Source organism: Salvelinus fontinalis, chromosome 26 (genome assembly GCF_029448725.1).
Source record: "Salvelinus fontinalis isolate EN_2023a chromosome 26, ASM2944872v1, whole genome shotgun sequence".
NCBI classification, from domain to species: domain Eukaryota; kingdom Metazoa; phylum Chordata; class Actinopteri; order Salmoniformes; family Salmonidae; genus Salvelinus; species Salvelinus fontinalis.
This window is the reverse complement of record NC_074690.1, coordinates 25276158-25300317: the sequence shown is the minus strand read 5'-3', so window position 1 is coordinate 25300317 and position 24160 is coordinate 25276158. Positions and strand designations below refer to the sequence as shown.

General features: G+C 41.4%; 1 protein-coding gene across 5 annotated transcripts in view; it reads right to left on the bottom strand.

Annotated features, from left to right (window-relative positions):
* Positions 1-22518, bottom strand: part of LOC129823996 (high affinity cAMP-specific 3',5'-cyclic phosphodiesterase 7A-like) — a 32401-nt gene extending 9883 nt beyond the window's left edge. For 4 of the 5 annotated variants that reach the window (XM_055883227.1, XM_055883229.1, XM_055883231.1 and 1 more), the window contains exons 1-2: positions 21537-22518; positions 430-490 (exon numbers count right to left, since the gene is read on the bottom strand). In XM_055883227.1, the coding sequence (XP_055739202.1) occupies positions 430-490; positions 21537-21674 (199 nt within the window). In that variant the 5' untranslated portion in view covers positions 21675-22518. Of the gene's footprint in view, positions 1-421; positions 491-21536 lie in introns of all 5 variants that reach the window. The other variant, XM_055883230.1, reaches the window with a different exon arrangement.
* Between the last annotated feature and the right edge of the window lie 1642 nt (positions 22519-24160).

The following is a 24160-nucleotide window of genomic DNA, read 5'->3' as shown; positions in this document are numbered from 1 at the left end:
TTAAATAAAGTCCACCTGTGTGCAATCTAACTAATTATGTGACTTCTGAAGATAATTGGTTGCACCAGATCTTATTTAGGGGCTTCATAGCAAAGGGGTTAATACATATGCACACACCACTTTTCCATTTTTCATTTTTTTTAAACAAGTAACTTTTTTCATTCCACTTCACCAATTTGCATTATTTTGTGTATGTCCATTACATTGAAATCCAAATAAAAATCTAGTTAAATTACAGGTTGTAATGCAACAAAATAGGAAAAACTCCAAGGGGGACGAATACTTTTGCAAGGCACTGTATCTACTGAATAACAAACACACATCAAACCATTTCTTAAATAATCAATATCCTTATGGATGGTGAAAAGGTAGGTGAAGGTCATACGATGTTAAAATATTAATGGAGTGCTAAAAAAATATCATACGTACCGAGCATCCGAATGTAGAGAGCCGTTTGATCCTCACTGTCATAGGAGATCGCCCCTCGTCTCTGCAAGAAAAGGATCATTTAGACAAAACTCTTAGAATAAAACAATTGTTGGGGTGTTTTGTTCCCCTCTAGGAAAAGGATGACGCAAACGTTGCAAATTCCCCTGTATTTCAAAAGCTCTCCAAATGAATTTACATAACTTAAATGACGTACATTTTAAACAGAGGGGTGGTGGTAAAATAAGCAGGTTAGCATTTTGTCACGAATCTTGTTCTTGCCAGTCACAAGCTGGCACAGCCAAAGTCATAATCAGATTTTAAACCTAACCTTAACCACACTGCGAACCTGCATGTCAATTAAGTCAGCCCCCTGCACCTCTCTGATTCAGAGGGGTTGGGTTAAATGCGGAAGACACATTTCGGTTGAATGCATTCAGTTGGACAACTGACTAGGTATCCCCCTTCCCCTTTAACCCTAATGCCTAACCCTAAAAGACCAAAAAGCATTTTTTTTTTTTTTTGCCAATTTGGACTTTTTGGCTGTGGAATCTGACTTTGTGGATGTGCTATCTAGTGAAAACCAGCACACCCCAGTCAGTTCCTCTCCGCTCTCCTCTCCCTCTGCAACAAATGCTGGCTCAGTGCCTCATCTGGGTGTCCCCAGATGGCATCAAATTCTAACTATGACGTCAATCTGCGCAACCTATTTGTATAAATGATATTCCTCCATCAGCCCATCCCTAGCCGCAAAAGTGTTGTTGAATGAAAAGGCATAAAACATAAATGCCATGCGGACTTCTTTGGCCAGTGGCTGTATTTATACCGCCTTGCATGTGACCTTGCATTGAAGTTAGATTACAAGACCTAATATCAAATTAACTGCTGGGCTATACCATACCAGTATACAACTGTAAGCCAAGTCAAAAAAGATCAGAGAGGGCTGACAGTGAGCAGGGGTGATTACAGAGTAATATGCTCCAGGGGGTGACCATGGAGGGAGGCCGAGGAAGGTTGACCTACAATATAGGAGCTGGGCCATTCAACACAAGATTGGCCCAAGGATAATTATGATGTTTTGGATCTTCCTGAAATGAAATCCATAGAAAGACCATTTGGGGGAAGGAGGTTTGGCATAACTTTGAAATCTGTATGCAAAATAATTATTGAGAAATAACTAATTCAAGTTGGGAGATGTGACAATTTGGCCTGCTTTCAGACACGACAACAATGAGTCTGTAGTTGCTTTAAAAATATCATTTTGGTGTCAAACTTACCGTGTGCTCTGAAATAGGATTAGTGTTTAGATTAAGAATACCATTTCTGTACAAACATTTGTCTAATAAAAACTACATATACAGTCGTGACCAAAGGTTTTGGCATGCTGTCAATTAACTTCTGAGCCACGTCCTGACTGGTGGCAGCCCATTCTTGCATAATCAACGCTTGGAGTTTGTCAGAATTTGTGGGTTTTTGTTTGTCCACCCGCCTCTTGAAGATTGACCACAAAATCTCTAATGGGATGGGGTCTGGGGAGTTTCCTGGCCATGGACCCAAAATATCAATGTTTTGTTCCCCGAGCCACTTAGTTATCACTTTTGCCTCATGGCAAGGTGCTCCATCATGCTGGAAAAGGCATTGTTCGTCACCAAACTGTTCCTGGATGGTTGGGAGAAGTTGCTCTCGGAGGATGTGTTGGTACCATTCTTTATTCATGGCTGTGTTCTTAGGCAAAATTGTGAGTGAGCCCACTCCCTTGGCTGAGAAGCAACCCCACACATGAATGGTCTCAGGATGCTTTACTGGTGGCATGACACAGGACTGATGGTAGCGCTCACCTTGTCTTCTCCGGACAAGCTTTTTTCGGAAAGGGGATTCATCAGAGAAAATGACTTTACCCCAGTCCTCAGCAGTCCAATCCCTGTACCTATAGCAGAATATCAGTATGTCCCTGATGTTTTTCCTGGAGAGAAGTGGCTTCTTTGCTGCCCTTCTTGACACCAGGCCTCTGTTCTGTTACCCATAGATAGACTGGCGATAAAAAAAAATTCAATTTAAGGAAGGCCAGCATCCTGGAGTCACCTCTTCACTGTTGACGTTGAGTGTTTTGGAGGTTACTATTTAATGAAGCTGCCAGTTGAGGACTTGAGGCGTCTGTTTCTCAAACTAGACACTCTAATGTACTTGTCCTCCTGCTCAGTTGTGCACCGGGGCCTCCCACTCCTCTTTCTATTCTGATTAGAATAGAAAGGGGGTATCTTCGGATGGGGCCACAGTGTCTCCTGACCGCTCCTGTCTCAGCCTCCAGTATTTATGCTGCAGTAGTTTGTGTCGGGGGGCTAGGGTCAGTTGGTTATACCTGGAGTACTTCTCCTGTCTTATCCAGTGTCCTGTGTGAATTTAAGTATGCTTTCTCTAATTCTCTCGTTCTCCCTTTCTTTCTCTCTCTCTGAGAACCTGAGCCCTAGGACCATACGTCAGGACTACCGGGCATGACGACTCCCTGCTGCCCCCAGTCCGCCTGGCCTTGCTGCTATTCCAGTTTCAACGGTTCTGCCTGCGGTTACGGAACCCCTACCTGTCCCAGACCTGCTGTTTTCAACTCTTAATGATCGGCTATGAAAAGCCAACAGATTTATTCCTGATTATTATTTGACCATGCTTGTCATTTATGAACATTTTGAAAATCTTGGCTCTCTCTAATTTTCTCCTTCTCTCTTTCTTTCTCTCGGAGGACCTGAGCCCTGGGACCATACGTCGGGACTGCCGGGCGTGGTGGCTCCTTGCTGTCCCCAGTCCGCCTGGCCTTGCTGCTGTTCTGCCTGCGGTTATGGAACCACCACCTGTCCCAGACCTGTTGTTTTTCAACTCTTAATGATCGGCTATGAAAAGCCAACTGAATATTATTCATGATTATTATTTGACCATGCTTGTCACTTATGAACATTTTTGAACATCTTGGCATAGTTCTGTTATAATCTCCACCCGGCACAGCCAGAAGAGGACTGGCCACCCCTCATAGCCTGGTTCCTCTCTAGGTTTCTTCCTAGGTTTTGGCCTTTCTAGGGAGTTTTTCCTAGCCACCGTGCTTCTACACCTGCATTCTAGCTGTTTGGGGTTTTAGGCTGGGTCTCTGTACAGCACTTCGAGACATTAGCTGATGTACGAAGGGCTATATAAAATAAACTTGATTGATTGATTGATTAGAGCCAGTTTGCGCTATTCTGTGAAGGGAGTAGTACACAGCGTTGTACAAGATCTTCAGTTTCTTGGCAACTTCTCACATGGAATAGCCTTAATTTCTAAGAACAAGAGTAGACTGACGAGTTTCAGAAGGAAGGTCTTTGTTAGCTAACACAACGTGCCATTGGAACACAGGAGTGATGGTTGCTGATAATAGGGCTCTATACACCTATATAGATATGTATTTTTTTATGGAATAAGAAAACCTGCCGTTTCCAGCAACAATAGTCATTTACAACATTAACAATGTCTACGCTGTATTTCTGATCAATTTGATGTTATTTTAATGGACAGAAATGTGCTTTTCTTTCAAAAACAAGGACATTTCTAAGTGACACCAAACTCTTTAATGGTAGTGTACATGTAGGTAGAGTTAGTGACTATGCATGGATAATAACAGAGAGTAGCAGCAGCGTAAAAGAGGGGGGAGGCTTATTCCCCCTCCCTGTTGCACACAACAAGCTTCCATTCCCTCTGTTACAAGGGGTCTTATGGCTAATTTAAGATGAACACGTCAACCCTGTTAAGGTCAACTCTATTACTTTATTTGGCAGCAATTACTATAGCAATTTAACGTCGATGGGAAAATTAGTTTTTTAATGAAGTTTAATTCTATGACAGAATGTTCAAATTAGTTGAAATTAAAAGTTCTATATGTCCAAGTTACACTTCTCAAAAGGCATCGAATTGGTGGAACAACCCGAATACTGGCTGCGACCCCTCTCTGTTTGCAGAGTTGTTTTCCTATTGTGTTTATGGAGCAGCTAATGACAAAGTATATACTGACATGGATTGGACATTGCGCTGCTTCTCTACTATTTTACTGAGTGAGAGTAATCTATTCCATTGTCTGACTCATCCTATCTCTAGTTTATCATCATCATTTCAAACCACATACTGCCAATTGCACAAGGTATTAGTTTATGGGCAGACAATACTATAACATTGCATATTGCCTAGGCTATAGTTTTAAAAAAGCTAATCTAATATGAACTAAAACAGACAAAGCAGTATATGAAGCCTTGGTTTGAAGGCAGTATTTGTAGTACCAACAACACCATTGTTAACACAAATCAGTTGTTTATGGCAGCCAGAGCCGGGGTATATCAGGCCCTCACACAAGGGCTGTAAGACATCCAAACTTGCTGTACCCAAATGTGCTTCAGACAAGCTATCCAGACAAGCAACTGGCATCTCCCTTTAAATGGCACTATGTGGGCTGTGTCGGCTTGCCTCGCTGTACTGCAAACACTGTGGCGTCTGTCAGGCTGGGACGGACATATGCCTCCATTCCTCACGCCACTCGCTCCTGTTAAAATGCTTGACCTTAGATGCTACATTCACAAGTCAACACACAACTGCTGCTCACGACTCTGCTCTCAGCGTAATCTCAATGCAAGTGGACTGGCTTCATCATTCAATAAATCTCAGTACGTCATCGTGATTGATTACTTTTGACAACAATGGAATCAGACACACACAACATCCTTTCAAACACAGGGGTACAGTTTCTTCCAAAAACCATCAGGTTTGGTGAATGAACAGAAATGCACTGTTATTCCTTACTACTATTTCTGTTACTACACATACTACCACTGTATTACTACTACTACCAGGGATCTAAAAATAAGAAATAAAAATTGTTGGTAACACTTAAAAAGTTAGGAGCACCAGAAAATATATTTTTTTTTAACTGATTGAGATACAGCCTATATTAATTCTAGCTACTTTTGAAGCACATGTTGTGCCCTAGAAACTAATATGTAACCCTGTAAAGGCATTTATTTATTATAAAAGGGTTTATTATTAAGGGTCCATGATTACAAGTTATCAAACCAGTTCACACAGTTGGTTAACTCTTGAGACACCTTTAGTGTCTTCAGAGTTAGGTAAATCAGCCTTTAGTTTTTATGCTCTATATGTTTGGAATAATCTCCCCAAAACAGTACTCAGAGGCCTTAGTGTCCCTGGGACAGTTTAGAAGGTGGACAGAAGAATTTGAATGAAGAATGTGTGTTAGTCGATTGTGTTTTGTACGAAAAGATTGTGCCGACAGATATTGCAGCTCTGCTTCTAGCCCCTAAGCAACGTTGCAGTGTTTTCTTGTGTGTGCTATTTCTTAAATCATTAGCCCAGAATGTTTTTGGTGTTATTACATACAGCCAGAATTAACTTTATATATTTTACAAGCATTTTATAACACCCGCAATAACATCTGCTAAATATGTGTATGTGATTTGATTTGATTCATTTATGTTTGTCTGTGCAATTTGTGTCGTGCTGTATTTTACATTGTATTCGATTTTTTTGTTATAAAATTGTATATGCAGGACTCTCTTGAAAAAGAGACACTGGTTTCAATGGTGACTCCTTGCTAAACGAAAATTAAAAAGAAAAGCTAAAATGTTGATACAAATACCTGTTCTTGAAATTCCGAAGTAATTTGTGGAATATTAGGTTTCTACATTGTGTAAAAAGCACTGTTTCCTATTGAGACGTACTACATTGACATTCTTAAATTGACAGTGTACAATTTTCAAGTTTGTGTGTGATCATTGATCTCCTGAAGAAGCTATCCCTTTTCCATTATTTCTGTGCCCCCAAATGTTTGGATATACTGGTCAATTTACCAGGTTGCTAGCTAGCCTAATGAGGTAATATGATGCAAGAAGGTGTTAAAGGCCTGCGAGTAATTTTAGAAAGGCTCACAACATGGTTTATAAATGTAAAATGTGGCCCACCAATGGAGATGCAAACAGCTCCAGCGCCAATGCGCAATAGAAGTAAAATAAAATACCTAGCGCCGGAATTATGGGACACAATTTTTGAACGGTTTGGGCTAGAAACAAGCGGTTTCCACACTGTAAACGAACGATATCCTTTAAGTTGAGCGTAATAGTGCGTCCCCTGTCTATCGAAAGTTGATGCTGTTGCTATGCAACTTCTTGCTACCTTGTTAACATAACAAATTCCTAGCTAGACATTTTATGACTTTGAGTGTGTTCTTAAATTCAAATCTGGAGTGCCAGCGTGTACTCTGGGCGTGCGTAAATTCAGAGTGTTGTCAGATTGTAAATTTGGAGCGTTCAGAGTGCACACTGGACGCTCTGGCTGAGGAGTAGGGTTGATTTGAGCATTCTGATCTTACAACGGCAGTCAAGCTAACTGGCTAACTTTGGCTAGCTACTTCCAGACACAAATGAGAGAACACCTCACTCTGACCATTTTACCTGCTCTAGCAGAGCTGGTTAGGTAGTTTTCATGTTAACCAGTGTTGGTGACTGTAACAACTGTGTTTTTTACCAACATTTATTGACACTAGCTATATTCAACTGGTGTTGAGCGTTTGTAAATTCATCAGTTATTCTACGCTCTGGTACACTCAGATGAGACGAGGTGAAAAATCGGGGTAGATAGCCAGTGCGAATTTACGAAAGCACCCAAATGTCCATTGAGAATGCACAACAAATATACCACTTAGCTAAACTAAGAATGACGGGAATAATCAAGTCAATAAACATTGGGTAGTGGGTTAGATATCATATAGTTAATATACATGCAAGTTTGATGTATTAGTAGCCAACTAACATTAGGTAGCTAGCTAACTTACCGGTACATACTGCGGTAATGATATGCTATGTGGTTTGTAACGATAGCATAGGTAGCCAATTGTCAGCCAACATAACGTGTAAGGTAACTTATTTGAAAAGTCATTACTTTATTACATTGCTCAACATTTTCTTAACATTTGTCATAATTAGTTAAAGCAATACATTTGTATCTGCTCTTGTTGGACTTCAGCTGCATATTTTCCACCATTTTCTTAAAATCTGAAAAAGATGTGAAGCCATGCCCATTTTCTGAAGAATGGCATTATGGGGCCTAAAAGCACAGAAATAGTGTATACTTGTATACTTCGTATTTTGGCGAATGTAGTATAACATCTGGGAACTAATGGCATACTAACTATATCAATACTATGACCAATAAGCATACAGTTCTGGACCTGTTAGTTGTTTAGCACCCCCTAGTGGAAGTTTAAGCGCAGCAGTGTAGCATTTACCCGTTTGTGTCATGTGACAGGAAGCAGTTTTCAGAAGTGAAGCAAAATGTAAGATGTGCAAGTGTGACAGAGTAGTTACAATTCTTCAACATCCTTCTTTATAAGCTTTGTATGACGCAATGTCTAAATACATTTGTTTATTAACACAAGGTAAATGTTTCACATAATTAATGTTTCTGTAAAAGACTAATAATCTAGTTAGCCGTTAGCTACTTTGCATTAGCTTCAATGCTATCTCTCTCTAGGGACACCTAGCTGAGCAATATCAAGCATACAGTTGCATTCTAGTAACTTTATTTTATATTTGGCTCTAGATTGAGTACTCGTATTCCTTATTTCATACAGTTATTGTGGAAGACATTCTGTGCTCTATACTACTGTAACTGAAAACATGTACTTTTGTGTTTGTTGCAGTTACAATGTGATTCAAGTAAACTTCCAAAACGGCACCCTGCTTCTCAGAGTTATTTGAATGAGTGTTTAGCTAACTGGATAAGGGCTACTGTACATTTAGCGAGTGCAGTATAGTGAAAAGACAAGCACGGCTACCCGTAAGAGAGGAACCTCCAAGTGCAGCAGCAAGGATTAAAGAGTTAACAGGCTGTCATCTCGGCGCAGAGCAAGCCATCACGACAACGCCAGCTTAAGTCTTCACCCTACATGCCACACTTACCTCACATCATCATGGCAGAAAGTAGTAAGGAAAATGCTACGCAGCAACCCGAAAACATTAAAGAGAAACATGGAGCATTCGATGCAGTCTATAAGTTCTCGCTCTTACAAAATCAGTCAGTCCGAGGTCGTCAGCCAGTTCAAGGGCTAGTATAGTGGTCGCCAAAGCGAGAGCCAAAGCAGAAGCAGCCCAAGCAACTTATGTGAAGAGAGAGATAGCCATTAAGGTTAAGAACGCCCGCCTCGAAGCTACCTTGGATGCCCTGCAGGAAGAGAAAAAGAAAGATGCTGCTCTAGCTGAAGCAGAAATCCTGGAGGCAGCTCTACAGAAAGTAGATATTTTTTCGGCCGGCAGGTTCTCACCCCCAGTCCCACGTCAGAAATGCCTCCTTGGAGCGCACCTTGGACTCTGTGATACACACTAGCCTTAGTTCAAGTCAGCAGTTCAACAGAGTGAGGGACAAAGAACCATGTGACTCTGCTGGCACAGTTACATCAGGTAACATGCAATGTGCCACCAACCAAACACACACAGATGAACAAACTACAGCAGGTCATACGACCCTCGCCAGCCCGAGTAAGGCCAACAACCAGAGGAATGGGGGGATAAAAGAAGAAAGTCACCAGCAGTTTCCTACTTATTCCCATGGGAACCCCTGCAGACCCTCTACTCAAGGTGAACATGGCCTAAGCCCCACCACCTATGACCTTGCCAAGTACCTTGCCAGCAGCCAGTTGGTCCCCACAGGGTTAACCACATTCGATGATGAACCTGAGAACTATTGGGCTTGGAAAGCATCATTCCGTAATACCACATCAGAGCTAGGCCTTTCAGCAGGAGAAGAGCTTGACCTGCTCATCAAATGGCTTGGCGCAGAGTCTTCCGAGCAGGCACGTAGGATAAAGGCAGTTCATGCCAGACATCCGCCAGCTGTGCTGATGATGCTCTGGAAGAGACTTGAGGAAAACTATGGTTCACCCTAAGCCATTGAAAGTGCTCTCTTTGCCAAGTTGGAGAACATCCCCAAGGTGGCAAATAAAGAACCACAGAGACTCTGACCTTAGAGATCTACCATTGGAGCTCAAAGCTGCGAAGCAAGATGGCTACTTACCTTGCCTATTGTACCTGGACACATCCAGAGGGGTAAGCCCTATTGTAGAGAAGCTCCCATATGGCCTGCAGGAAAAGTGGACATCATACAGGTCAAAATTCAAGCTAGAAAACAACGTCACCTTCCCTCCATTCTTGGTGTTCACCAACTTCATCCGTAGAGAAGCCAAAGTCAGGACAGACCCCAGCTTCAACCTCTTTTCCTCCCATGCAGCACCCGTCAGAAGAGACAAGCAAGACAGACACGGGAAGACATTATCTGTCCACAATACACAAGTATCTTCAACAAAGAACACGGGGGATCAGAAGAAACGAGTGGATTTGAATAAGCACTGCCCGATCCACAACAAGTTTCATCCGTTAAAGAAGTGTAGAGGTTTCAGAGAGAAGTCCCTGGAAGACCGCAAACAGTTCCTCAAAGAGAACTGTGTGTGTTTTCAGTGCTGAGCACCAAACGCTTTGAGCATTTCTCCAAATGGAACAGTCTCATAAGGACAGTAGCACGCTTAATCCACATGGCTTAGATCTTCTCTCAGACTGCACAAGAGAGCAGCTGCCATGGATGGCATATCTGTCTGAAGAATCGCACTGAAGAAGAGCAAGAAAGAGCCAAAGTCCTGTGATAGTGTGTCCAAGACAAGTGTTATGCAGAGGAATTTAGGTGCATAGCAGCAGAACGCAGTTTTCCTACCTGACAGCAGTCTACGAAGTCTGCATCCCATCATTGATCGTGACGGACTGCTCAGAGTTGGAGGCCGAATCTAGCAATCTTAATTAGGAACAAACGATGGCAACCACATCATCATTCTAGTTCGTCACCAGCTGGCAACCTTGCTTGTGCGTCACCCCCATGAGGCCGTGAAGCATCAAGGGAGATATTTCACAGAGGGTGCCATACGAGCAGATGGATTCTGGTTGGTTGGAGCTAAGAGATATCAGCGGTGCACTCTTCAAGTGTGTCACGTGCAAGAAGCTCCGCGGGAAGACAGAGCACCAGCAGATGGCAGAACTGCCAGCTGAGCGGCTACAGGTAGCACCACCTTTCACCTAAGTAGGCGCGGACGTTTTCGGCCCATGGGAGGTGGTCTCACGCCGCACCAGAGGAGGGCACGCCAATAGCAAAAGGTGGGCGGTGATATTCTCGTGCATGTGCACAAAAGCTGTACACATAGAAGTAATTGAATCACTAAGTGCTTCCAGCTTCATAAACGTCCTGAGAAGATTCTCCTCAATCAGACGCATAGCAAAGCAGATACGTTCAGATTGTGTTACAAACTTTGTTGGTGCTTGCCGAGACCTGAGGATAGATGGATCAAGCTCCAGTTCAGAAAGCGTGGAGAGGTACAGTTGAGGTCGGAAGTTTACATACACTTAGGTTGGAGTCATTAAAACTCGTTTTTCAAACACTCCACAAATTTCTTGTTAACAAACTATAGTTTTGGCAAGTCGGTTAGGACATCTACTTTGTGCATTACACAAGTAATTTTTCCAACAATTGTTTATAGACAGATTATTTAACTTATAACTCACTGTATTACAATTCCAGTGGGTCAGAAGTTAACATACACTAAGTTGACTGTGCCTTTAAACAGCTTGGAAAATTCCAGAAAATTATGTCATGGCTTTAGAAGCTTCTGATAGGCTAATTGTCAACATTTGAGTCAATTGGAGGTGTACCTGTGGATGTATTTCAAAGCCTACCTTCAAACTCAGTGCCTTTTTGCTTGACATCATGGGAAAATCAAAAGAAATCAGCCAATTTGTAGACCTCCACAAGTCTGGTTTATCCTTGGTAGCAATTTCCAAATGCCTGAAGGTACCACATTCATCTGTACAAACAATAGTACGCAAGCATAAACACCATGGGACCACGCAGCCGTCATACCCCTCAGGAAGGAGACACGTTCTGTCTCCTAGAGATGAACGTACTTTGGTGCGAAAAGTGCAAATCAATCCCAGAACAGCAGCAAAGGACCTTGTGAAGATGCTGGAGGAAACAGGTACAAAAGTATCTATATCCACAGTAAAACGAGTCCTATATCGACATAACCGGAAAGGCCGCTCAGTGAGTGGTGAGGAAAGTCAATGTGAGAGTCGTCAAGGAGGGAACTATGAAAGTCTTCTCTCGGCCTGCTCCAAAACTGCCATATATAAAGCCAGACTACGGTTTGCAACTGCACATGGGGACAAAGATCGTACTTTTTGGATAAATGTCCTCTGGTCTGATGAAACAAAAATAGGCCTGTTTGGCCATAATGACCATCAATATGTTTGGAGGAAAATGGGGGAGGCTTGCAAGCCGAAGAACATCATCCCAACCGTGAAGCACAGGGGTGGCAGCATCATGTTGTGGGGGTGCTTTGTTGCAGGAGGGACTGGTGCACTTCACAAAATAGATGGCATCATGAGGGTGGAAAATTGTGGACATATTGAAGCAACATCTCAAGACATCAGTCAGGAAGTTAAAGCTTGGTCACAAATGGGTCTTCCAAATGGACAATGACCCCAAGCATACTTCCAAAGTTGTGGCAAAATGGCTTAAGGACAACAAAGTCAAGGTAATGGAGTGGCCATCACAAAGCCCTGACCTCAATCCTATAGAACTTTGTGTGGGCAGAACTGAAAAAGTGTGTGTGAGCAAGGAGGCCTACAAGGCTGACTCAGTTACACCAGCTCCGTCAGGAGGAATGGGCCAAAATTCACCCAACTTATTGTGGGAAGCTTGTGGAAGGCTACCCAAAACATTTGACCCAAGTTATACAATTTAAAGGCAATGCTACGATGCATGTAAACTTCTGACCCACTGGGAATGTGATGAAAGAAATAAAAGCTCAAATAAATCTCTACTATTATTCTGACATTTCACATTCTTAAAATAAAGTGGTGATCCTAACTGACCTAAGACAGGGATTTTTTACTAGGATTAAAATGTAAGGAATTGTGAAAAACTGAGTTTAAATGTATTTGGCTAAGGTGTATGTAAATTTCCGACTTCAACTGTATCTCCAAGAACAGAAATGTATCTGGGTGTTCAACCCACCTCACTCATCCCATATGGGTGGTGCATGGAAGCGGATGATTGGCATTGCACGTCGTTTCCTCGACTGCATGCTCCTCCAATGTGGATCTTCCCGCCTTACACATGAAGTCCTGACAACACTGATGGCCGAGGTCACTGCAGTGATGAATGCCAGGCCTCTCATCCCAGTATCTTCAGACCCGGAATCACCCCTCATCCTCACTCTAGCTATGCTCTTGACCCAGAAGACTGGCGTCCCCCCTTCTCCACCAGGCAAGTTCGGGGAGGTTGAACTCTACAAGCAAGAGTGGAAGCAGGTACAAAGTCTAGCGGACACCTTTTGGAACAGGTGGCGGAGGGAGTATCTCTGCACGCTGCAGAGTCAACGCAAGTGGCAGGACAAGAGGCCAGATCTTAAAGAAGGGGATGTTGTCTTAATGAAGGACAGTCAGGGTAAAAGAAATTAATGGCCTATGGCCATCGTTGTGAAGACCCTTCCCAGCCGGGATGGGATAGTGAGGAAAGTCAACGTGAGTTGTCAAGGAGGGAACTATGAAAGTCTTCTCTCTGCCTATTTCAGAAGTGGTTCTCCTTCTTTCTTCGGAAGACCCCAGTGATCAGAGTTAGGTTTATGTGGGATCGTTAAAGACCCCAGGAGGGGAGTGTTCTGGACCTGTTAGATGTTTAGCACCCTTAGTGGCAGTTTACGTGCAGCAGTGTAGAATTTACCTGTTTGTGTCATGTGACAAGAAGCAGTTCAGAAGTGAAGCAATGTGTAAGATGTGCAAGTTCTCCCTAGGGACACCTAACTGAGCAATATCAAGCATACAGATGCATTCTAGTAACTTTATATTTGGCTCTAGATTGAGTACGCTTACTCCTATTTTCATACATTTAGTTCAGTTATTGTGGAACACATTCTGTGCTCTATTCTACTGTAAGTGAAAACATGTACTTTTGTGCTTGTTGAGGTTTCACAATGTGGTTCAAGTAAAACTCCAAAACGGCACCCTGCTTCTCACGGAGTTATTTGAATGAGTGTTTAGCTAACTGGATAGCTGGACAAGGGCTACTGTACATTTAATGAGTTCAGTATACAGTACATACTATATACTCAATTTTACATCACAAATAGTACGGTTAGTATGAGTATTCGAACACAGCTATAGTTTGATGCTCTTCCATTGGCTCCGTTTCAGCCATTATTATGAGCCGTCCTCCCCTCAGCAGCCTCCACTGCATGTGATACACCCTGGACTGAAGAGGTAGACAAATAGGAGAAATGTGTTAGACCATCTATTAAAATTACACATTTCTCGACATAGGAATATTGCAAAAATATTATCAAACGGCTCATTTGAGAGGAGACAACCTCCCGCGTTATGACATCGGTCAGTATTGAAATCTGACATGTATGATAGACGTTTTCACCATCTAAAAGTCATTTTCCTATTAACTTCCAGTTTAGTGAGAGTGGCTTTATCGCAATGCTACGTCATACCGGCCAAATTTCTGCCTGCTTGAACGGCAATAGCTGAGAAACACATGAAAACATGAAATTACCCAGGGAAGTGATAGAACATCGCCCAGAGATGCACAAAAACAATACAACATTCAAAATGGGTGAATTGTTACTTTAAGTAGCTGCTGGGATTTAAAGGGATCTGTGAAAGATTCCAGTACTGTTGGATAAACCCTTACCCAAGCTCAGTTTCAGCTAATGAAACAAAACACCGCTGGCCTGTGGGAAATTGCTTGCAGAGAGAAAGCTGTCTAATTAGCAGCAACAGGATTGGGTTTCAGGATTGTCCACTGGGAAAAATCACACAAACCACATGGAGCAAAGAGAACCACTCAAATGTCACCACTCACTTTCCCACCACCCAAAGAGTCAATGACACCTCAATGATTTTGGACATAGAGCTTTTGTCATTAAAGCCCCCATGCAGTATTTTTTAAATCATCACTGTGTATCTAATAAATCACTATGTATTTTTTATTGAAAATAACTCCAAATGTATTTTCAGCATTTATTTCCCTGAGCCTCCCTTTGCCATTGAAATGTTCAGTCTGATCATGTTGGCGAGTTGATACACATTTAAATATATTTACATACACAGCCCTGATTGGCAGATCGGTTCATCAACACTCTAGAGAGCCTACCCCCTTACCACTTCAAAGTAGGAGGACACATACGCAAATAAAAGATGACTTGTCATTGGTCAGAATAATCAGATCAAATTGTAATGTTATGCTCTGGACCAAAAACTCCATCCCACCTGAACAGGCTGAAATTCCAGACAAAATTCCTTACACCAAAATGGCATTATCATTATTTTCACAATTTCAGAGTATAATTTCAACCTCATAGTGTGGAAATATCAATAAATAAACAGGAAATCACTTCTGACAGCACTGCCCCATTAAATACTTAAATTATGACGGAACCCTAACATGTCCCCACTGGTGTACATAAAAGATAAACATCAAGCACTACAACATTTGACCATACTACTACGAAAACTATTTCACTAAAATACAATGTGGTATTCTGCTTATACTGTACCATTTGAAAGTCTCAACTGTTCCTGATGAAACTTGTCAAAATCAAAACAAAATATCAGTCCCTGAGAATAGCAGACGATCACAGTGTGAGCTCATAGTGACACACCCCACCTCCTTTCCCAGTAAGGAAGTAAACAGACACACAGTCCATCTGTCTGCGCTGGAGATATCCTTTTCAAAATCAAATCAGCTCAGTGTTGATAAAGAGGCAGCGATAGTTTACCTAGTAGTCCAAACTGACTGTCTGCTGGTGTCAGAGTCCCTACCGTACCTTGTGGGAAATCCACCTCATTAGAATCAAAACCAAGGACCAGATCAGTACAATTCCCATTGGACCTCGCGGCCGAGGATCATAGTCCCTCTCCCTGGCTGTACATGCGTGTGTTTCTGTGTCGTGGTTTCGGCCCTGATAAATATTAGCAGACACGCAGACGAAGGACAGCTCAAGGCCCAGGCAGGCAGGAGGGGACAGAGGGACAGACAGGGAGTAAGTGGAGCCTTGTGCAGCTGTCTTAACTCCAGTGCTAGCTATCACCTGACTGACTGCTCACTCCTAACACTCCTGGGACTGCCTGACTGGCTTGCTGTATAGGGGAATGCACCAGGTCACCCAGCTGCCAGCCAAGCAAAGGGCTGGTATGAGCGGCACACACCACGCTCTCTCCCTTCAGCCCTGGAAGGACTGTTCAGCACTTTGGCAATAGCCAAACAACATCATAAACACTGACACAGACAAGGGGTGGGGTAGAGGAGCCCGGTGTACATCACTCTTACACCTCTGTCACGTTATTCATGACGTAGGGGTTTGACAAACTAAAAAAGTGCCAAAGAGATGACTGCCTAGCCTGGCTTCTACAGTATGTGTGCCTTTCTGTAAGCATGGCAATTTTGGGAGTTGGTATACAATCATATGAATACTCAATATGAAACATGGAGCACATAATGAGAGCTATGCTTTTAGTCAAATCAATCCAGTGTTGATAAAGATAGATTTGACCTAGTAGTCAAAAATCCACCTTGTGGAAAATCCACTTTGTTAGAATCACAACCAAGTACCAGATCAGTACAATTCCCATTGGGCCATCTGGCAGAACATCATGAGTGTTCCCAGGCCTTACTGTACATGTACTTCATCTTGCCGCAGCAACATGAGTCCAAAATGATGTGCTGCCAAGGTTAAGACAAAAAGTTTATACTATGAGTATTTAACATGAGGGGAATGAGATCACTGACGTTCCCAAGTCTCTGTTTTACTATGCACTTAACGTCATCAGAACAATGTAGCTCCTTTCGCTACATAAAGAAAGATTCAGTTGTACTGTTAACATGTTACACAATACAAGTCAGTCTGGCAAGCTGTTGAAGAGAGAGAGACAAAAAGAGGGGAAAATTTCTCTGAGACGCTCTGGAGCTGTAGCCTTGAATAAGTTCAGTCCCAAAAGTGGAGGAGTTAGGTATGCCCTCATACCCAGGCAGTGCACAGCCCGAATTAGACTCCCAACCTACGTTGACATCACAGCTGATAAGTGTGGTGAACGGGAACCAGAATTAGAGCACCATCACAAGGCCTCTTCCATAAAGAGCATCAGACCAGGGCTGAGACCCACAGCACAGGAAGTCACATGTTCATGGCTTGGGAAACTGTCCTCCATGCAGCAGCAGAGTTCCTGCAAGGACAGCTATGCAAACATTCCACTCAAAAATAAAAAAGAGCTAACGGGACACTTGGGATGTTTCCTGATTATTCCCTCGACTTCAGCGTCATGGAGGGGCCACTAACACACGGGGATAGTAACGATTTCTCGACGATAAATGCTTATTCCTCGAAATGATTAATATGACAAACTCCAGACCTTAATGTTGAAAATGTCATATGTCAAAAGGTCAGTTGTTAGAAAAAGAAAAGTATAAAAGATGGCAGGCATTTGAAAGCAGGCCTAAATAGTAACCAAATGTCAGTTGTAACGTTAACTTCTTTTTCATATGTTGGGAATGGGAATACAAACACTACTTTTTCATAAGTGTGCTGTGTCCTACAAAAACAAACTGAGCAAGCTCTTTCAAAAGATAAAATGGAAATCCATTTAAGAGATAATAATCCACATAACACTTTCCAGGGTAATAATGTGACGACAACAAACAATCTTATACTGGACGGGTCTCCGAATGCGTCCCAAATGGCACACTATTTCCTATATAGTGCTTTACTTTTAAACAGGACACATAGTGCTTTGGTCAAAAGTAGTGCACTATATAGGAAATAGGGTGTCATTTGGGATGTAGCATCTGTCCCTATAGTCACGTGCGATGATGATAAAGCCATCCGAGTGCTGGAAACAGCATAACACAGGTGTGTTTGTTTTTCCAGCTCATCATGTTTCTGTCTATATGATGGGGCGGTTGGGGAAAGCTACAATAACAAGATTTTAATACACGTGCTAGGCCATTCATTTCAAAGATTTACAAGGTATTTCATTCTGAAAGCATGTGTGAGCTTTGAATACAAGACTTGTTTGAAAACACATGTGAGCTCGTTTTAAAGAAGACTTGTTTGAAAACACATGTGAGCTCGTTTTAAAGAAGACTTGTTTGAAAACACATGTGAGCTCGTTTTAAAGAAGACTTGTTTGAAAACACATGTGAGCTCGTTTTAAAGAAGACTTGTTTGAAAACACATGTGAGCTCGTTTTAAAGAAGACTTGTTTGAAAACACATGTGAGCTCGTTTTAAAGAAGACTTGTTTGAAAACACATGTGAGCTCGTTTTAAAGAAGACTTGTTTGAAAACACATGTGAGCTCGTTTTAAAGAAGACTTGTTTGAACTTTAATTCCAGTTTGGCAGGACACAAACATGCAAATGAAACTGGGTAAAAAATAAGGTCATAAGACAAACTTTTCTTTATAGTGCTGGATTTAGTCAAAAGACAGATTATTGTGACGCAACCTGGGCTTGTGTTTAGTCCCCCCTTAAGCTTAAGAAGCTGTCAAATATCATGCAAATTCAGACTTCATGCAAACCAAACTTGACCATATATTCAAATCTGATAGGACACTGGTCCGCGAACAGTGTGACAGGTAAATTTACCTGAAGCTTGAACAAGGCTATGCTATCAGCTACAGGCCCGTGGAATACTTAGGTATTGTATATTTGTAACAGACACATCACCATGTAGGGTACTGTCATCTCCCCCCTATTTTGCATAGAAGCTCAGGGTGTAGGCCACAACTGAAATGACCATTGCGCTGAAAGCTGAAATACGCTAAAAGCTGAAATGAATAATCACTTAACTAGAGACAGTACCTGTAGTCCAATAAAATAAAAAAATTGCTGCAGAGAACAGACAATGAAATATATGTTTTCAATGACTGTTTTTCATTCAGATCAAATGCCTTTGACATAGTTCAACTATGGACACATCACACAGTCACAGGGGCTTTGGCTCTAATGTCTCAACAGGCTCCCCAATTCTACACACGCCACTCAGACATCACTGGCCCTTCCCTACCCATTCAACAGCAGTCCCCTTATCTCCATCTGCATCATTCTTTATTATTCAAAGTTCTTAACACCTGAGCAAGGTTTAGTATACGCTTACCTTAGTTACAGACCTATCTGCAACTGTGCCCTTGACCAAGGCACTTAACCCTAATTGCTCCAGGTGCACTGTACAATGCTGAACCAGGCTGTGACCCCAGTCCCTCTGGGTGTCTCAGGGGAAGAAATACAAAGAAAAATTAAAAATCCATTACACATGTGTGTGTAACAGGACAAAAAAAGGCAAAATTATATATATATATATATATATATATATATATATATATATATATATATATATATATATATATATATATATATATATATATATATATATATATATATATATATATATATATATATATATATATATATATATATATATATGAAATATCAATTCTACTGGGCTGGCCAGCTTGAAAGATGTAACCAATAAAGCTGAGTGAGGAGAAGGACAGAATGGATTAACTCTCCCCTAGCCTCTATGTGTCCTGTCCCCAAAACACATGCTGTCTCTAAGCGGTAGAAGGGACAAAAGCTAAAACTGTTCTAAGGTGCTTCACAAATTCAAAGCCTCCCCATGAATTGTGGCACTTCAGTGTGGAAAGCAGTGTGAGAATCTCCATATTCCTCCCAGTGGGTTGCCTGTAGTAAATCATACTTCAGACGGTGTGGACTGGATGGACCCTTCTCTTAATGGAACAGACCCCGGGTCTGGCTCAGGGAGGGCCATAAAAGACAATCAGAGATATAGGGGGAAAGCAAACAGTCTTGATGGTAGCATTCTAGGGGTTCATAAAGTAATCACACAGCCTTACTGGCCTCTCAGATCCCAGAGTGATGCAGGCCTGTGAAGTCTGTGTGAGGTAAGGGCCGTCATGTCATGTCGGCCTCATGAATAGCTTCTATTTGGACTCTGTTATTATGTAAACATAAAACAAGTTAACATTCCTTTGAGTCATTACAATGAGGTCTTGAACAGTACAAAGTTATCTTAAAATGTTAAATACTATATCAGGTATTTCCAATATTCAATGCATTTCAGCAGCTCTGAATTTCAGCAGCAGAAACAGATAGATGTCAATGACCATAGCGGAAGCATTACAAGAGAATATCTAATTAACATCAGAAAACAACCCTATAAAATGTGTTAAACTGAAATATATAAACCCAAAGAAACTCCTGAGACCAGGCACCATACAGAATAATACAGTAGGCCTATGTTGTATTAATTACTGTGTTTAAAAAGTTGCCAAAATAGATTGCATGATGGCATCAAAACAACCCAAATCGCATAACGAGATTGAGTCACTCAACTCGGCCCCTAAGGCTCAGTCATTACCTCCTCTGACCAGAAATGCAAGGGTTAGGCTACACAAGTAAGTTGTGAAACACAAGTCACAAAGCATTCTTACCACATTGCACATTGACGACAGACTGACTAACTATCACAACCTTATCTAAACTCAAGAAAGATAATCAAACTAGAGTCTAGGGTTCTTTCAAAAGAAGTGAAACAACTGCTTGTTAAAATTATTTATCAACTACATATTACCTAATAATGAAGTCCCTATTAAAGGGATACTTCAGAATTTGGGCAATGAAGACATTTATCTACTTCCCTGGAGACTTGTGGATAGCATTTTCTTTGTCTGTGTCCAGTATGAAGGAAGTAAGTAAGTAGTTTTGCGAGCCAATGCTAACTAGCATTAGCACAATGACTAGAAGTCTATGGTAACAGCTAGCATAGCACTATGACAGAGATAGATGTCCAGTCATTGCGCTAACGCTAGTTAGCAACTTCCTTCAAACTGCACGCAGACAAAAGTGGTATCCACGAGTTCATTTGACTCTGGGGAAGACAAAGGGCTTCATTGCCAAATCCCAAAGTATCCCTTTAACTACTTACAGACCCTTTACAACCCCCTTAAAAAAAGAGTACCTTGAGGTAAAGTGTTACCCAATATTCTTTATCATGGCTACTTAGAACAAGCACCTTTGATTGAAATAATAGCTTTGTGTATACTGTGAGGTTATGCTGTGGTTATTATGTGTTTTTCCTTTTCTCTATGTTTGTTTGTTAAAGTGTCAGCAGGCTTCTACTACGGTATATCTGCCATATGCCTGCAAAGCATCCAGAGACATATGGGGCATAGAAACCTCCAGCGTACACCAGGCCATCCCAGCAAGCCTACCCAAGACATACCCCTTCTGCATGGATGGCTCAGCACTGATGATGGATGATGGACTTGTTCAGCAGTTTACCGTGTCATCCTTACAAGTTATCAGAGATGTTTGAGTTATACAGAAACTCTGTTCTCAAAAACTGTCTTGAAGGCATGAAAAACAAGGCCTCTACTATAAAATGTTGTCAACAGCCCAGACCAGACAGTACACTAAATATTGTGTATTTTTGGAGATAGATAAGCTGTTTTGGTTCACTACAATCAGGTTTAATGGCTCAATCTCTATGCATTACATATTAGGGGGGCTTAAAACATTAGTACAATAATATCACTAATGTTTTTCATTGGTCATATTATTATGGATGAGGGTTTTATCACACAGGTCAAGTCAGCCACCTCACTGATCTAAGAGACTTAATAACAAAGATTGATAAAGAATGTTAAAGAATAATAAATTAGTCCATTGTGAGCATTCCTGTGGAGGGGTCATATAGGTCAATATGAGGCTTAGTTGCTATAACACAATTGATTTGGTGGGCCACTCAAAATGTAAAAGAATAGCTACTTTGTTTCCATCAAAATATATCAATATTAAACTAATTATTGTAGAAATTTCCCAGCATCAAGCACTCCACAACCCCAACATTGATGTGATAGCTGAAAATTAAAACATCAAATTGCTTCCCCCCCCAGATTGCTCTTTGCATTGCGCTTACCTTGGACAGCTGTCTTGGGGCAGGTCCACCAAAAAGAGACGAACTGGAGCTGAAGCTAATGGCTCCCCTACGGCTGAGAACATGTTTAGGAACCGGCCTGTCTAGAGGCAAAACTGGTAACTGATAACATACTTCCATTGAACAGTCAAAGCTCGGTCCAGCTCAAATTGCAATAAAAAAGCAACATACAAATCATGTAAAAAAACCACCAAAAAAAGTGCATATATGCTGTTTGCACAACTGCAAATGTGCCAATTACAACAGCACCCCTTCCCTTAATTTGAGTCAAAAATATTTAGTGATTGTGACTACAATGGGCTGTTCTCTTTCTTGATGCTTCAAACTTGAACGAAACGTTATCGAAAGCAATCCCACTCCTCTAATATTATGTTCCAATAAGTCCCATGATATCCAGATTTTATCCATTTGGGTTGTTTACCATTTTCCCCTATTGAACTCAAATCCGGCCTTGAAAACGGAAAGGCCTCTTTCTTTTTGGTATCTCTGTAATAAATAGCTTCCTCATATAAAAAAAATCCTTATTTCCCGGAGACAGTGTAACGTCCAAGCAACCAAAAATCAGATGATGAAAACGATTCGGAGACGGAAAAAATATATTCAGAAAATAAGAGCGGTCATCTACAATGTTATATAAAACTTTCATTTACAACTAATCGTGTTTATTCTGTCCCTGCATGGAGCGGTGCCTTGGCGGTAGAGAAAGTAATCAGCTTGCATTCAGTCCATTTCCCCCTCATTGATAGCATAAATTACGGTAGCGCACAGACGGCAATCATTGTTCATATAGCATCACGGGGGAAATATGCGTTCTTCACCTCGAAACAAACAAGTAACCATGGGTCCAAAAATGAAAATTAAAGAAGCAAACGACAACAAAGGCTACAACGCCACCGTAGTCCGTCTATTTCGCTGTTCTACCCTCTTCCCAAACGTAAGTTCATACCAGAGATGGAGCTGTCGACTATCTGATGAGCCCTGTCTGAAGCATCCAATTGTATTTACTTACGTGATGTTACCCTCTTTGGGATTGGATGAAGATGAACTGCATGTATAATAGATAGAAGTCTATTGGCTGAATGGAAAGCACAGCACACTCCCGTTGCATTATTGGGCTATAGTTCATTGCACATCTGTATTTTATACAATCTTTTGGCATTGACCGACTATAAACCCTTTTGTCACTGAACTGGGCAAAGACGTCAGATCAACGCCCAAAGTTGGTTGATATTTGATTGAGTTGTCAACACGTGTAAATATAGCATATTTGAACTAAACCTTGATTGAACCTTGTATAGGCTATTGGGGTTAAAGCTGTATGAAAGAAAGAAAACTATATAATGTGGACGTTTTGAAGATTCAATCAAAAAGCCACGATGATGCAAGTGAGTGATTACGTCAATATGGTGAAACTGCTTAGAAATAATGTTGACTCAAACATTTTGGTCTATTTACTCCCCAAGACCATATCTGATTGAGTTTATCTTGATTGTTTACATTGCCCCAGCAGTAGGGTTTAGATTACCCCGTCACAGATGACCCTGTCACAAATATAATGTATTTGTATACTACATAGGCTTTTAAATGTTAAAATGCCAATTGTACAGTGTAAACTATAGGTAACATGATTGATGGATTATTGCAGAGATAACCTCTGCATCAATGGAGAACAGAATCATGTAATTGTGGCTTACTTTGTCATGATAGTAATAGGAGTACTTTGGAACAAATCCAGATCAGATATGTGTTATTCTGGACACATTTTAGTTGAAAACTATTGTTTTTACTTCATTGTACTGTTGTTCTACATTGTTCAGATTCTAAATGCATCAAGGTGGATGGCCTGAAAGGAGTAGGGCTAGGCAACCTTCCTAAACAAATATGTCATTTGGATGATACACAAAGTAATTTGACTAAAGCACTAAACAGGAAATACGCCTGACTGAGCATTAAAACTTTGCCTCCATTACAAATGGCACCCTATATCCCTTTTATGGGCCCTGAACCTTATCCTCCCTGGTCAAAATTAGTGCACATTTCAGGGTATCATTTGGGATGCAGATTTTGACTTTGAGAGAGAGAAAAAAAGTCCCTCATCCAACCATGAGGTCTGGTGTGTGTGTGTGTGTGTGTGTGTGTGTGTGTGTGTGTGTGTGTGTGTGTGTGTGTGTGTGTGTGTGTGTGTGTGTGTGTGTGTGTGTGTGTGTGTGTGTGTGTGTGTGTAAGAGTGTGAGAGTGCTCCAGTCCAAAAGTAGGCCATGTATGGGAGCTCCAGGCCAGAAAAAGCAGGATATGGGGCAAGGATTTACATCTGCAGCTACACTAAACACCGTTACAGTGCTGATAAAGTACAGGCCTACAATACGGATGCTGCATCATGAACTCACTGCATATTCTACAGCCCTATGGCAGCCAGCTCGTATTCACATAGAATAGATAAATATTCAGAGACAAGAGAAAAATAGCACAGGTCTTGTAGAATTAATAGAGGTACTCCATTTCACAAGCACAATTTTATGATTTAAAATAGTTTTAACGATTTTAATGGATTCAATTTAACGTTTTTTAATGGATACAATGTGTATTTACACATTTGGTTTCCCTGT